This window comes from Polyodon spathula, chromosome 2, assembly GCF_017654505.1.
Source record: "Polyodon spathula isolate WHYD16114869_AA chromosome 2, ASM1765450v1, whole genome shotgun sequence".
Lineage (NCBI taxonomy): Eukaryota > Metazoa > Chordata > Actinopteri > Acipenseriformes > Polyodontidae > Polyodon > Polyodon spathula.
This window is the reverse complement of record NC_054535.1, coordinates 11077374-11092694: the sequence shown is the minus strand read 5'-3', so window position 1 is coordinate 11092694 and position 15321 is coordinate 11077374. Positions and strand designations below refer to the sequence as shown.

The window sequence follows — 15321 nt, the reverse complement described above, 5'->3', positions numbered from 1 at the left end:
AGTGTCACTAGAAGGGAGGTTATCACCACGGACATGTCCAACCTGGGTTGAGGCTCTGTGTGGAATGTTCGGGGTGTGCAAGGTGTGTTGAACCCCCTTAGCAGGGTGTCCACATCAATGTTTTGGAACTGCAGGCAGATTACCTGGCCTTGCAATTTATTTATTTTTTTGCAGGAGGTTCGAGGGAGACATGCTTTACTCTACAGACAACACAACAGTGGTGGCTTACATCAACCACCAGGATGGCCTCACGTTACCCAGTCTCCATCGTGTGGCCTGCAAGCTTTTGCTCTGAGCTCACGAGAACCTCCTCTCGCTGAAGGCAGCACACTGCCTGGGGTGACAAACTAGGCAACGGCCCTCCTCTCAAGGAGAACAGACACCGTCAGGACTGCCTATGTGCTGGCCAATTTGACCCCTCCTGAAAAGTTCATTCCACCAGGAGTATGGCAACTTTGTGGACGTTATTCCAGGGTGCATCTCTCAAGGACATATGCAATGTGGCAGTGTGGGCTACTCCCCATACCTATTAGTTTAATTAAGGGCTTGATTAGGTAATTGAGAACTCAGTTGAATGAAAACTAACAGAAATCCCGGTGCATTAAGCGGCCATTTTGAAAAGAATTTTGAAACACCTGCCCTTACAAAGGTATCAGCGAACGTTCCTGTCAGGACACTGCACTCTGATTGGCTATCATATCATTGTTAATAAAACAATTAATAATCCTCTCCCAACACCGAAACCCTAAACCTAAGGTCAGTATCCTATATTGCAGCCGTTACGTATCTAAAGTAGTTCTTGTTTGGCAGTGAAATTGTTTTGGTTACTTAAAAAAAAGAAAAAGTGACCGGAGGTGCTGACTTCCTCAGCTGTCTTGACAGGAATATTTCGTGGTACCATTGTAGGCACTGCTTGAAGCACAGTTTAAAGTTATAAGTGTAAAAAGCTGTCCAGATGTTAACAATTTTAAAATACACTTATGTTTATTAAACAGTTTCTACAACACGTGGGGACGTGTAACGCTATATTGCTCGGAACTCCCTACTTACTCTTTAATTAAAATAACAAATGAGATACAAATGACTCAGCACAGGTTGCTCGCATCAAAGGTGTCGTGTTTGTCCACACAGACAGAAACATAAAGACCCATTGTAGATTTTATCTTTGTAACTCGACTCGAGGCTGTCTTTGGAAACGGTCAGTTCCTTTCATGCGATGGGAGCAATCGTAGAAAAGGAGTACAGGATCATCATGACTTGCTCAGTCTTAAACCAAGCCGTTGATTATGAAGCAACACACTGGAGCTGGATCTTACCAGATAAAACACATTATTTAGCAGGATTTTTTTTTTTTTTAAATACACAAACTTCTTTTGAGGAGTTTTATCATCTCTGGTTATACCAAAGGATTTAAACGGCCATCTGTTTGGAAAGTGTGGTTTCTTCGGTGCCTGTAAAGTTTTTTTTTTTTTTGTCAGTGTTGTGTTTGCAGTTTTGAAGGAGTCTTCGAACATACATCCCTGCCGCTAACACAATATGTTATGACTTGATAATGCAAATGTAATGATGTATTAGTGTTTTTTTTTTTTTTTTTTTTTTTTACATGCCAACGTTTTATAATGTAATAATTATGACATATGTATAAACCTATTACCAAAACTAGTTTAGCGGGAAACTGACACCCCTCCGCCCTCTTTAAGAACTAGAAGACATGATGAGACAATTGTCGTGGTAGAGCACGGGGTTTTGGATATTATGTACCTCAACAAGAATAACGCAAGTTCTTCAGCGTCCTCACCGGACAAAGAAAAGAAGAACGTTGACAACTTCAAAATCAGCTTTACAGACGACTACCCAAGGAAAAATGCAGAGATCTTAAGTGGGCAGTATGGAATCAACTTGCTACTGGTCGGTTTATCGCTGATGTTGGCGTTGTCTTACAGCGGCTCGGCTGTAAAGGAAGAGTGCCTGTTATCTCTTCTCATCACCCTGATGCTACTGCAGATCATCTGGATGATGTGGTACATCATCAGGAAGGACAGGCAGACATGCTTTGTGTCGGAGAAGGATTCTGATGCTGGGACAAGCTGGTTAAGAGGTATAGCACGCGTTCAAATAAAATCCGCTAAATATTATGATGCAAGTTAGTGATACGATTTAAGTCTTTCAACTTTATCGGTTCTTCACAATTTTTCAAGTCTTTACTAGTTATACGTTATGATTAGTTTCGTGATATGTATGGTTAGCAGTATGTTTATTTATGTATATAGCACCTTCCATACTATAGTATTCAAAGTGCTTTACAAGTCAATAAAAACAAAATTAATTAAAACAATTAAACATCAACATGAGTAGTAAAATTAATCAAAACAACAATACAAAACATCAATATTAGTAGAGAAAAAAAGAAGAAACAATACTAGAACTTTCAAATACATGTGCGCAAATATTAAGCACACAGTAATGTGATGTAACGACGTGTAAATAATACACTTCTTAAATTAAAATAAATAAATAAAACCAGTAAACTACTTTATAGTGCCAAACATTCGATCGTTTTAGACCAGGCGTTCTCAAACTAAGTCCTGGAAAACCCCGTGTCTGGTTTTCACTCTAACCAAGCTCTCAGTTGCATAACTATATTACTGATTAATCATTTGCTTAATTAGAACTTTTTACTTGTTTTCAGCTCAAACAGTTGCAACTCAAGTGTTATAGCTTAGTGTTAGAGCGGAAAACAAGTAAAAAGGTCTCATTAAGCAAATTATCGGTTCAATTAAGGGTATGTTTAAATAACTGAGCGCTCAATTGGAAACCAGTAGCCACGGGGTCCCCATGCAGGACCGAGTTTGAGAAGCCCTGCTTTAGAACCCCCTGGCTGTCACAATGAGCCAATCACTGAAATCCTGTTTGGTTAATTCTATGTAGAACACCAAGAACCCCCTAAGGGGTTTTCAACTTTTTTTAAAACAGTAACATTGTAAATGTTTGTCACTTTACCATTTACTTCCCATCTCAACATGTCTGTGTGCCATTTAAAACTAACAATGATAAACTTTTTTTTTTTAAAAGCACGCAAACACAACACATATCCAAAAGGACTGTATAACTTTCTGTCGCTTTGCACTTTCGGAAGATGTTTTCTTTTGCAAGAAATGTATCCATTTCAAACACTGAAAACAAACTCAACCAGAAGCTATTGCTAAATACAGCTGTGCCTAATAAATAAAACAAAAACCGTCAAAGGTATGAGTATTGCGATTATTATGTATGTTTACCGGAGCATGTATACTTCTAAAAAAAATACAGAAACATTGTGATTCACTAAGATACAAGTAATGAAGTAAAATGAGTGTGAAGTGTCTGAGCTGCTTCAGTAAATGTGTTTAATTGTGATGGCAATTTTATTGAGAGAGCATTATAGCATTAAAATCGTATTGCTTGAAAATGTATATGCTTAACAGTATCTATCAAAATAGTGCAATTCTGTAGTTATAGAGAATTTTGCATTGAAATAGGCTCTATCTCGTTTAACCTTGTGGTTAAGTTCCCCTTTCAATTCAAAGACGACCACCAACAACATTATGCATGGGATATGCCTGCCCAGTGGGTAGGTAATTGCTGAGCTCTCCATACCAAAGCTGCTGATAGGCCCTAAGGAAGCCATGTTTTTAGCTGAGTGTGTTGATAGAAAAGAGCGTCTGGAGTTGAATCAAGTCGTTTGCATTTCCCTTTTATTCGTGCTGAAAGCTGGCTTGCTGCTTTCCCGGAATCAACAACTCTGAAAAAGACAGCCTTTAGCCTTTCTGTCTTTCAGTGGACTCCTCGCTTGCGTGATAGGGCACTCTTTCTTACCTGTCTGTCGTGTGTAAGCGACTGCCTGTGCAGTTACCCTTGCAAGTGGTTGTCTATTTCCTTTTTGAGCATGCACAGTTCCTCCATGGGCTAGGCCTTGCCGCATGCCCGCTGTCGAGTGACTCCTCCAGCCGTGCTTTCCTCCACGGGGCTAGGCCTTGTCACATTCCTGCTGTTGAGTAGACTTCGTTGGCTGTGTCAGCCCACCCACCTCGGTGAGTCAGGCCTTGTAAACGAACAGTGTGCTCTCCCCTATCTATTTCTACCGCATTTTTCGCTGTCCGCTTCCAACTCGCCCACGCGTCTTCGGCTCTTGTGTCTCCCTGGTGTATGCTACGCACTGACCAGCTGTGTGACCGCGCGGTAAGGGTAGGCACAGTTGCATAGCTGCCCCTTGATGCTTTGGTACCGCAGTGCACGCATAGCCCTTGGTACTTCTGTATCTTGGTGCACAACGTGCTCATTGCACACGGCACATGGTGCCCAGCGCTACAGCATCACTGCACAGACACACAGTGCTTGGTACGCATGGTGCCCACTGCTACAGTGCTAGTGCACAAATGCACAGTGGTGCACGGTACTCGGTGCACATGGTGCTCAGTACACACGGTGCACACGGTGCTTGGTATGCATAGCACATGGTGCACACAGTGCCTGGTGCCCACTGCTAGAGCGCTAGTGCAAGAACGCATGGTGGTGTTCGGTACACAGTACACAAAGTACTTACAGTACTCAGTGCGCACGTTACTCAGTATGCACGGTGCACATGGTGCTAGGTGCTGACTGCTACACTAGTGCATGGGCATACGGTGCCGCATGGTACACGTGCGCACAGTGTTCGTTGCCCTCGGCTACAGCGCTAGTGCGTGAACGCACGGCGCTGTACTATATAATTAGTGCTTGAGCGCTTATTATAGCCAGTGCAAGCGGTGTTCAGTGCACAGCCGATGCAGAACACCAAACTGATGTCAGGCAAGTCGGGGTTCCACCCCTGTATGGCCTGCAAGGCAAAGATCCCTCAGGAGGATAAGCATACCCTCTGTGTGCATTGCTTTGGCATCCAGCATGCCACCTTGGCCCTCGGGGGAGAGGTGGCCTGCAGCATTTGTGCGGCTTTTCAGGCCTGAGTAAGGTAGAATAGGTTGGAGAGGACCATGATGGCAAGTTCCGCGTCCCCGGTGTCTGGACTCCATGAACTGTCCTCCATGAACTGTCCCAGGAGCCCCTGCTGAGGGTGTCTCACGTGTGCTCGGCAGCCCGACACTGGTGGAGGACGACCTCTTACTTGTGCGAGGGTGTACATATGGGAGTGGTCTTCAACCGCCAAGTGGTGATGACAGATGCCTTCAACTTGGGTTGGGGGGCAGTCTGGGAAGGCAGAGGAGTCCGCAGATCCTAGTTGGACTGCAGGACATCCCTGCATATAAACAGGCTGGAGCTGGTGGTGGTCTACCTTGCTCTCCGCTATTTCCTCCTAGTGCTAAGAGGTACACATGTGTTGGTCCGGACTGTATGTCAACCACCAGGGTAGCCTATGGTCCCCGGGGATGCATCACATTGCCTTCAGGGTTTTGATGTGGGCTCAGAGGAACTTGCTGTCCCTGCGGGCGGCGCACATTCCCGGAGTGGTGAACTGGGAACCTCCTACTTCCGTCAGAGTGGCGACTCCACCCTCAGGTAGTGGAACACATTTGGGAACGATTCGGGAGGGTGCAGGTCAATCTCTTTGCGTCAGTGGAGACGACACACTTCCCCCTGTGGTACTCCCTCCACCGCTTAGGCAGTCCACTCAGTGTCATTTCTCCTAGTTGTCCCCGAGAATCTGGTTCTCGACCTTGTGCCAGCTGCTTCATGGCCAGCCCTGGGAGATCCCGCTGTGCATGGATCTCCTAAGTCAGACGAGAGGCACTCTTTGGCACCCGGAACTGGGCAAGTTCTGGCTATGGGTCTGGCCCCTGAAAGGAACCGCTGATTAGCCCTTGGGCTATCAGATGCAGTTGTGGGTTCTTTGCAGAATGCTAGAGCAGACTTCACTAGGTCTTTGTACTTTGGTGGAGGTATTTTCAAGCTTGTGTCCGGCTAGAAGCTGTGACCCAATCTCTTGCCCTATGCCAGTTATCTTACAGTTTCTGCAAGACCTGCTTGATGCTGGTAGGTCATCTTCCACTTTGAAGATGTATTTAGAGGCTATTTCTGCATGTCATGCCCCCATAGATTTGATGTCTCTGGGTGCGCGTTTCTTGTCTACCCGATTTCTTAAAGGCGCTTGTACTGGAGGCTCTCAGGAAGTCTCCATTTGAGCCCATATACTCCATAGGGTTGAAGTATCTGTCTACGAAGACAGCCTTTCACATGGCTATCACCTCTGCTAAGTGGGTCAGTGAGCTGCAGGTGCTGTTCGTGTGTATTTGGGAGGATGTCTCTGCGCACTAACCCTGCTTTCCTCCCCAAGGTGATCACAGCCTTCCACATTAATCAGTCTGTAGAACTAGAGTCCTTCCATCCACCACCGTTTGCTTCAATGGAGGATGAGAGATTGAATTTCCTCTGCCCAGTGTGGGCATTGAGATGCTATATGGATAGGATGAGCTCTGCGTCAGTCTGACCAGCTCTTTGTCTGTCACGGAACATGAAATTTAGGACAGCCCCTCTCAAAGCAGCGTCTGTCACATGGTGGTCGTCTTCGAATTGAAAGGGAACGTTAGGTTACTCACCATAACCCCAGTTCCCTGAAAGAGAAGGCGACCACCAACAGCAAGGTCGCATCGGTCTCCCTCATGGGTTCAATGGAAAAAGAAAAATGGCTTCCTCAGGATGATGGTTTTAATCCCTCGGTGGGCGGGACCGAGTGCGTCATCCCAGGAAGGGGCCTATCGGCAGCTCTGGTATAGAGAGCTCAGCAATTTACCTACCCAATGGGCAGGCATATCCCATACATAATGTCATTGTTGGTCGTCTTCTCTTTCAGGGAACCAGGGTTACAGTAAGTAACCTAGCGTTCTATTTATTTTGTAGTTCTTCTTGCTACACCGTCCCACCCCAAATCAGACAAATACAGCAAATCAGCAAGCTGTATAGGTCTGACTGATGGAAACAATCCTCACAGGAAGTAATTCCTGGATCCGGACAGGTGTGTGCTTTTGGTAACTAGTTAGCGAAACAATTACAATTCTCAACAGTTCACACAATTCACACTCACTTTACATGTTCAATAAAATCAATTCATTTGTGATTAGAGAGGAGAGTTGAAAAAACAAACCTGTCCCGGAATTATGGGGCCAGTTGGCCGTCTCACCTATGACACTTAGAAGTACCCCCGGCTGAAAACCGCTGAGTTAGAGGACCACAGCTTTGTAACACCTTGTCACAAAGACGGCTGCAGTGGGTGACGTCAGACCAGAACCAGGAACCAACAAATAAACAGTAGAGAGGTGGAGTTTGTTGAAGCTGAGCGATTGGTGTTGCTCAGCATTTAATAATAGACAAACAATACACAGGATACGGCACTTTCGCCAAAATAAAGAGACAAACAAAACAGACTACACAGACAAAAATGGTTAGCTGATATTTGAACTATTACTTTGATTATTACCTCCGTCTCCAATCCTGTTCTCCACTCCCCGAATACACAACCCCGAGTGAGTGAAAACATGCTGGTTTTATGCAGCTGTACCAAGGCTCGATTGCTAATCAATCATTCAATTGGAGTCGCAGTACAACTGCACGTGAATTAATAAAGTGCAATTCCCCATGCTCGCATATTATTACATTTTACCTGCACGTGAAGTGCTGTGCAATCCTAGTGCCTAAATACAAATATACATTTTAAACAACTTGTGTTCCACAGACCCATTTATATCACATGTACCAATGAATATACACCAACATTAACACACAACGCGCAACGTATAACACTGAAATACACTCAGAAGCGGGCAACATTGCCACACACCTTCATTGTAACTATGGAAGAAAACGATACACACGGCACTCATTACAACATTGCTGTTTTGGTTTAACTATCTCATATGTTCCTCAGCATTTTGAGCCTGAAATCATGATATTGATAAGAGGTTAATTTTTGCACTTTTTATCTTTCCTGTTTAGGGGGGCTATCTTTGCTTGCACTTATTTCAATAATTATGGATGGCTTCCAAATAGGATATTACGTTGGGTACAAAGCATGCTTGTCACCAGCTGTCGGAGTTTATCCTGTAATCCATGCGGTGCATACAATATCACAGGTAAGAATGTTTCTATTGTTTTTTCTTATGCTGCTTCAGACACAATTCAGAACATTTATGGTGGTCCTAGCTAGGAACTGGATACATTTCATTCCTTGGCAAATATTATGCACCAGTATGTCAATTCCAGTGCAGTATATCAACAACATTAGCCTGTCATTGTGCGTTGAACCTTAACATTTGAGAACACATCTCCACCCCTCACATGTGGCCATAATACGTATAATGCTCACTGACTCCAAAATCACCCTAGGCTACAGAAAAAGGGACAATTATCAACAGTTAAAGATGGTATAGCAGTTTACCTGTCTATCTATAGTCTGTAAGGTGACTGAAGTACAAAACTAAGAGGGGAATCAAAGTATTTAAAGATGCAGTGTCACACAGTTGTGTTAACCTGTATAGTATATTATTGTTCATGGTTAATACCATAGAAAATATAGTTTAGTCACTAAACAGGCTTGCATCTGACAGATGTTGACCTGCAAGCACTGTGTTGCTTGGAAACAAATAAAAAAAGTAGAACTAAATGGTGTTTATCATTCTTCATTTTTTAATTTGGAAGAGGCGCTACACAAGTCTTGCATATGAAAGCATTGGAACATTGTTAAAATGACCAAACCCTTTATTCACTAACTGTGTGGCCTAAAATTATGATTGTGGTAGCATCAAGTTAAATAATATTTATTTAATGCACAAAAATACACACACGCACGCACACACGCACACACACACACACATTTTGATTGCAGTGCTGGGCAGTTTTTCAGAAACTATATGTTTGTTTTTTGTTATAAAACTGCTTAGATGTACCTTTTGCCTGTTTTTATTATAGGTACATTTTCTTTGGTTTCATTTAAAGGATGTCATCAAGACCTTCGCGACTTTTGCAAGGTAATGCCTGTCGGGCCAATCATGAAAATTAAAATAGCATGGCTTGCCATAAAAGTTTATTTTAATCTGTTTACATTTTAAAGAGGAAATTATTTTACACTAATTTTACTGTTCTCTTATTTTTTTATTTTGTTGCAAGTATGTGTTCTGTGTTTATATATATATATATATATATATATAGAGAGAGAGAGAGAGAGAGAGAGAGTTTCCAAGAGCTTCTCTTTAGTTCCAGTTTCCATCCACAGATAAATGTAACCTGAGTAATATCAGCTAAAGTCTCTGTAGAAGTAAAGGCAGCCCACGTCTTCCACTTTGCCAACAAGTTTCCTTTTGTTTTGCTGGTAATACATTACTGTGCACTAGATGGTGCTGGTGCTTCCTAATATAAACATACTGCTTGATTTAGCATATCATATATGTCTGTGGCTGGCAACAAGAACAGCTCCTGAACGCACAGTAAAGCACCTTAACACAGACTTATATTTCAGTAATAGTAATAAGGTTAAGTAACATTAAAGTTTATACTATTTATAAAAAGTTATCACAAGCCTAGAAATTTCTTTATATTACATTTCTGAATATTCCGTCAATAATATGCACGATGCCTAAATTGTAATCATTGCAAAACAGTAAAACATCTGTAATTCAAAGCCATTGACAGCATCTGATGTAATGCATTACTTTGCATATTTTGACTGTGTTTGTGGAGTGCTGGTTATTTACCGTGTGTATTACTGTGTCTTGTAGGTTTGGAGTGATCCATGCAGTCTTCACAAACTTGCTTTTATGGTGTAATGGAGTGATATCAGAAGCAAAACATTTTTTTGATACACACAAAAGATTGTTGGATCTTGGCAATACAAACATAACAGGGGGTAAGAAGCACCTGCAGTATTACAGATGATAATACGCCAACAAATTACTTTCTTAACAAATAAGATAAACTCTTAGATTTTCCAGCATGCGACTATTGCACCATATGACGTATTTTTTGTCAAATCCTTTTACAATTTAAAAATGTCACAAAGCACCTTACTGATGTATTTAACATGTTAATGCACTCTGAAAATGGCCCCATATCTCAATATAGTTCCCATATTAGGGTCTCATGACTTTGATTTCTGTATTATAGGTCACAGCTGTGTATTATACTTTGCTCTTTGTAAGTTGTATTCTTGGCATGGTCTAATAAAGAAATAACCCTTTTTTTTTTTTTAAAACACCTGAAACAAATTCACGTTTACAAACCATTCTGTCAGAGGCCCCCCCTAAACTATGCTCATTTTTGGTTTTAGATAATTTAGTATGAATTATCTGGCAGACGCTGTTTTTGCCTTTATAGTTATAAAAGAGGATAAAGCAGTCACACTTGAGCAGAGCTTGTAGTTCCCTCAGGGATGAAAGTTAATTCTCAAGTCCATTGAATATATTGTATTTTGAGACACTTGGAGAATAAAGATCTTTAGTTATGACCATTTCATGGGAATTTTTCAATAGGATCCTTACTTTTCTGTGTGTTTGTTATATTATTATTTTTTCTACAAATATTTATAATAGACTTTCTCTCAAAAAGGTTAATGTGACACGTTAACAATTGCAGTGTATTTCATGTTTTTATGTATATACCTGAAAGCACAGTGTTTGTGAAAATGGGAAAAGACTAATGCTTGAAAGAATCAAATTCAGGCCCGTCTGGGCAATCTTTACGGAAATCAGGACTTGTAAGAAGTTGCTAGAGCAGCAGAGCAAAGTCACAGCAAGCAACAAGATTGTCCATTACAAATTCCATACAATTTGTAATGAATAAGAACATTCACATATTTCTATGTATCTTCTCTTTTTCAGGTGAGGAGGAACCCCATTGTAACTGTACCACCAACACTTGCTCCATTTTATCCAACGGTCTTTCCTACCTGTATCCATTCAACATTGAATATCACATCTTTGTCTCTGTTGTGCTTTTCGTTATGTGGAAGAACATTGGACTGACTACTGAATACCAAACAAACCAAAACATTGCTATGAGAACTAATGGCCTTGTTGCAGGCCCCATTCTGGGAGTAGTTGCATTAGCAAGTACCATAGTGGTGCTAGTTCTATATGTTATTAAGGTGGGAGATTCAGTAGAAACCAGAGAATCAGCTGTAACTATGTTTTATTGTTACGGCATTGTCATGCTGCTATTTATGTGCTTGGCTGGCATTGTTGGCCTGCTGATCTTCCGATCTGACAGCGTACCACTGGATTATTCCAAGAACCCCTCCAGAAAACTAGACACTGACTTGCTGTTTGGCACAGCTATTGGTTCTTGGCTCATGTCCTGGTGCAGTATCTTAGCAGTTATAGCTACAAAAACCCATCCAGTATACAGATGGATAAACTTTATGTACTCATTACTAATTATAATTGAGAAGTACATTCAAAACCTCTTTATTATTGAATCCCTTTATCGGAAGAGGGGCACCAACGAGAGGGATTTGGTCGAGACTATACCAGAGATATACTACGTGTCAGCTGGCAGCAGTCTCTCACTCGCACCTCCATACAATGGCATTGTCAGTAGGGCATTTGAGAATCAGGATAAAGTCTCTCTGGAAAATGATCAAGTGGATAATAACCAAGGGTATAGTCACACCAGGAGCCTCCCAGAAGGTTCCAGTTCACTGCCCACAAGAAGCTCGGAAAAACTCAGCAACAGGAGAAGAGTGCTCAAGAACATTGCAGTATTTCTGTTCCTGTGCAATATCTCGGTAAGACAGCTTTATCACACACTTGCTACAGAGATGTTATTCACGCTAATGTCTTTTTGTGAAATCTAATTAAAGATTCCACAAAAATTAAGTTAACCAATTTTATTTACTGTAGTTGGAGTGTAATTATTATTGTTTATATTATTTAGTTGATTTGAAGTTCCCACTGAGTTTCCTAACTCCCACTGCACCTGCAGGTGCATTCAGGATAACAAAAATTATTCTCTGAAGTGTAACATGTCTTTTGTTTTTTTGTCTTTAAGTTGTGGATTCTTCCAGCGTTTGGTTGTCGTCCCCAGTTTGATAATGGAATCGAAGAAGAAACATTTGGCTATACAATTTGGACCACAATAGTCACCGTTGCCATGCCCTTGAATCTGTTTTATCGCATGCATTCAGTTGTTTCACTTACAGATGTATTTAGAAATGTTTAAAATGACGTAGATAACTAAACTGGAAGTTAACTTAGTTATATATTTTATACTGTTAAATATTCCCAGGTATGTTATTTTGTACCATAATGTATCTGTTTTTGATGGATAATTGGAATAGGAAACATATCTTATCTTATCCTTTTGCTTTATGTGTTATGTTTTGTAAAACATATGGGGTGGTTAACTGTATAGATAATGCCAGCATGTTTGGAGACATTTTCCTTTTTCTGTTTCACTATATTTATGATCAATCATTGTGACACTTTGATATAAGGTTGATTTCAAACTATTTGAAAAGTTTAATGCAAGATTAAAATCGGTTTCCTGTGTTCTTATAAAAGAGTAGCATTATGAAATTAGCCCTTACTGCAAAAGTTAACTTCTACATATGGAATTTACTGACTATTTAGACTGTGCTAAAGTTTCTTCAGAGACACATGTGGGGGTGGTAATCTGTTGGTTCAGTTCTCCTGTAGAATTGCTGCTCTTTTTAACCTGCTGTATTGGGTTGGGTTGTACAGTGTTTTACCATGTGCTATATGGTAGACTTTCACAACATGTCCTGTAAAATTATTGCAGTAATAAAATCAGTTCAAATTTACCAAGAACATACAGTTACCATTTTTGGTTAAACTATGCACTATCTGTATCCTCAGAGCAGGTATGTGAGTCACCTGCTTGCATAAGATACACGATTATTCACCAATGGTGTCAAAAGAGTTTGCATTGTTGGGGTAACAAAACAACGAACAATGCAACCTTCTTGGAATAGAGGTTTCTAACATGAAAACATAAAACCAGTAAAAAATATTAGTTACACTTGATTTTTCTTGAATAGGTTTAGTACAACAATATGAACCTTTTATAATCCTATTTGTAATATCATAAGTAGGGAAATACAATAAGAAGGGTAGTCCCAAGCAGTACGTATACAATAATAGTTATGTTGTAAATCCTGCCTTGTACCTGCAACTGGTCTCGACGTTACCAGACATGCGTCGTAGGCAGGACTGTGTCCAAACTGCAGTACAACAACACGCGCCCTGACTCAGATTGAAATATATATCAGATATAGATATATATATAGATATATATATAATATATATATATATATATAATATATATATATAAATACCTTAACAATGTAGTCTAATATGAACTCAAAACGAAACCTAAGCTGCGAACATGACGAGGGGCTTAACTTCAGGCGATAGTAGTTCCTGCTAGGATACTGCATACACACACTGAATACGTCATTGGAAAGCCCATATTCTGTACTTTTAAACAAACCATATAAATGCCCGAGTCGAGCTAAATATAACGAGTTAAATAAATATTTGCATCAGTACAATATAACGGGTCGTTTTTGTAAAAATATATTATCTGACCAATATTAATTGTTCCCGTGGGAACACGTGCTTCGACTTACAGCACGACTTTGAGGAACCAACCGTGTCGCAAGTGCAAGGACTGCCTGTATTTCTAATCCAGAGGACATTTTAAAAGATGAATCGAAAATACTACTGATACCAGTACTTCTCTTACGAAAATATCCTATGGCTTTTACTATAATATATATGTTTTTATAACTTTTTTTTGGTGGCAACTGTGGTTTTACTATAGCTGTTAATATGGTTATGACGAGTTTGCACTGTAATATGTACCATGGTTCTATCAACTATACTATAGTGCAAACCATAGTATAACCATAGTACATACTATAATGTACAGTAAAAAAAAATCACAGAACACTACCTACAGCAAATTACGTTACAAGCTGCAAAAATATCAATGCAAGAATTGCTCATAAGAAAATGTATTACACAAAAGAAATTCTCTATCAACACGAGTTGACTTAAGTACGTTTGTCTTAAACAACCAGTTAAAGGAACATTTTATAATTTTTTATACACAAACTAAATCTCTATTTAACATGGCAAAATCAAGTGCTAAACATTGGATACAATTCACTCCATACGGATTTAACTAACCTATTACACAAAATACTAACATTAGTCAAAAAAAGCTAATTTGTAATTGCTACATAAATGCAAAATTGAGACAATTAATCAACTATATACAGTAACATGAGTGTAGAGTTGTTCTGTTTATGCAACTTCACGTGTTACTTCAGTGCTGGAAGAGAAACAGTTATGAAACACTTCTAGAAAGAATTGCTACACCTTGGACACACGTCGAGTAAATTAAATTCAAAACTCTGGTATCTTCTACTGCCAGGCAGCAAACTATTTTGTTAAAGTTAATTCCTTTTTAAAATCACTGTGATGGTACACATCACATGACCTTCAATCAAGGAGAACATTGAAACAAATAAGAGAAAGAAAATCAAATCGGTAACAATGATCATTTATTTGTTTATGACTTGTGTTAAGATTGGTGGTAGCCCGTATTGCACACAATGTATATCATGCCGACACAGTGACCTCTGCTGGCTCTTCATCGACCCTTGCTGCTGTAAATGCGACGTGAATTAAAAGAAAAAGACAATGTGCTTTTAAAGCAGTGATGCATTACACAAGCAAAATGTTATCTGGACTCACAATATTAAATGGCGACTCACACAAAGCCGAATAGATAATACGACATTGTATGGTGTACATGTACCTAACAGCATTGACCTTCTTAGTTTCGAGGGTGGCTTTACCTCTTCCATTGGGAATGAGTGGCCATCTGATCGCGGCTAAAGCAAGACGATCACTGACCAGCTGTGCTGGTTGACCACGGTTGTACCGCCTACACTAGGTACAGTTGACTGCAACACCCTCACCAAGGAAATACACGTACCCAGAGAGTAATAATCCTAGAGCACTGCAAGACATTTCCTGGGCCACCCTGCCCCAAAATGAGTTGTCAATGAGTTACCAGTTACTGTTATGTATATGATCACTCAGAGTTTCATTAGAGCTGTCGGATTCAAATGCGCATAAATCAAAAGCAGAGGTTGACGCCGAATTGGAAGGGGGCACCGCTATTGCAGCTGGGATAGGACGTCTTGACGATGTTTCTGGACGAAGATGTCCACTCAGAGAACGCCTCAACTCTCCAACTAAGCTTTGCGAGTCTATAATAAAAACAGCAGAGGGTGAAGCATATTCTCATCAAAATATTATCAGCCATCTCCTG

The 15321-nt window shown here is 40.5% G+C and overlaps 1 protein-coding gene across 1 annotated transcript; it reads left to right on the top strand.

Moving 5' to 3' along the window:
- Positions 1-1207: 1207 nt before the first annotated feature.
- Positions 1208-12773, top strand: otop1 (otopetrin 1). The gene is made up of 6 exons (XM_041271662.1): positions 1208-2098; positions 7963-8099; positions 8935-8993; positions 9741-9868; positions 10839-11743; positions 12007-12773. Exons 1-6 carry the CDS (start codon positions 1756-1758, stop codon positions 12175-12177), a joined length of 1743 nt encoding a protein of 580 aa, XP_041127596.1. The 5' UTR covers positions 1208-1755; the 3' UTR covers positions 12178-12773.
- The last annotated feature ends 2548 nt before the right edge of the window (positions 12774-15321 follow it).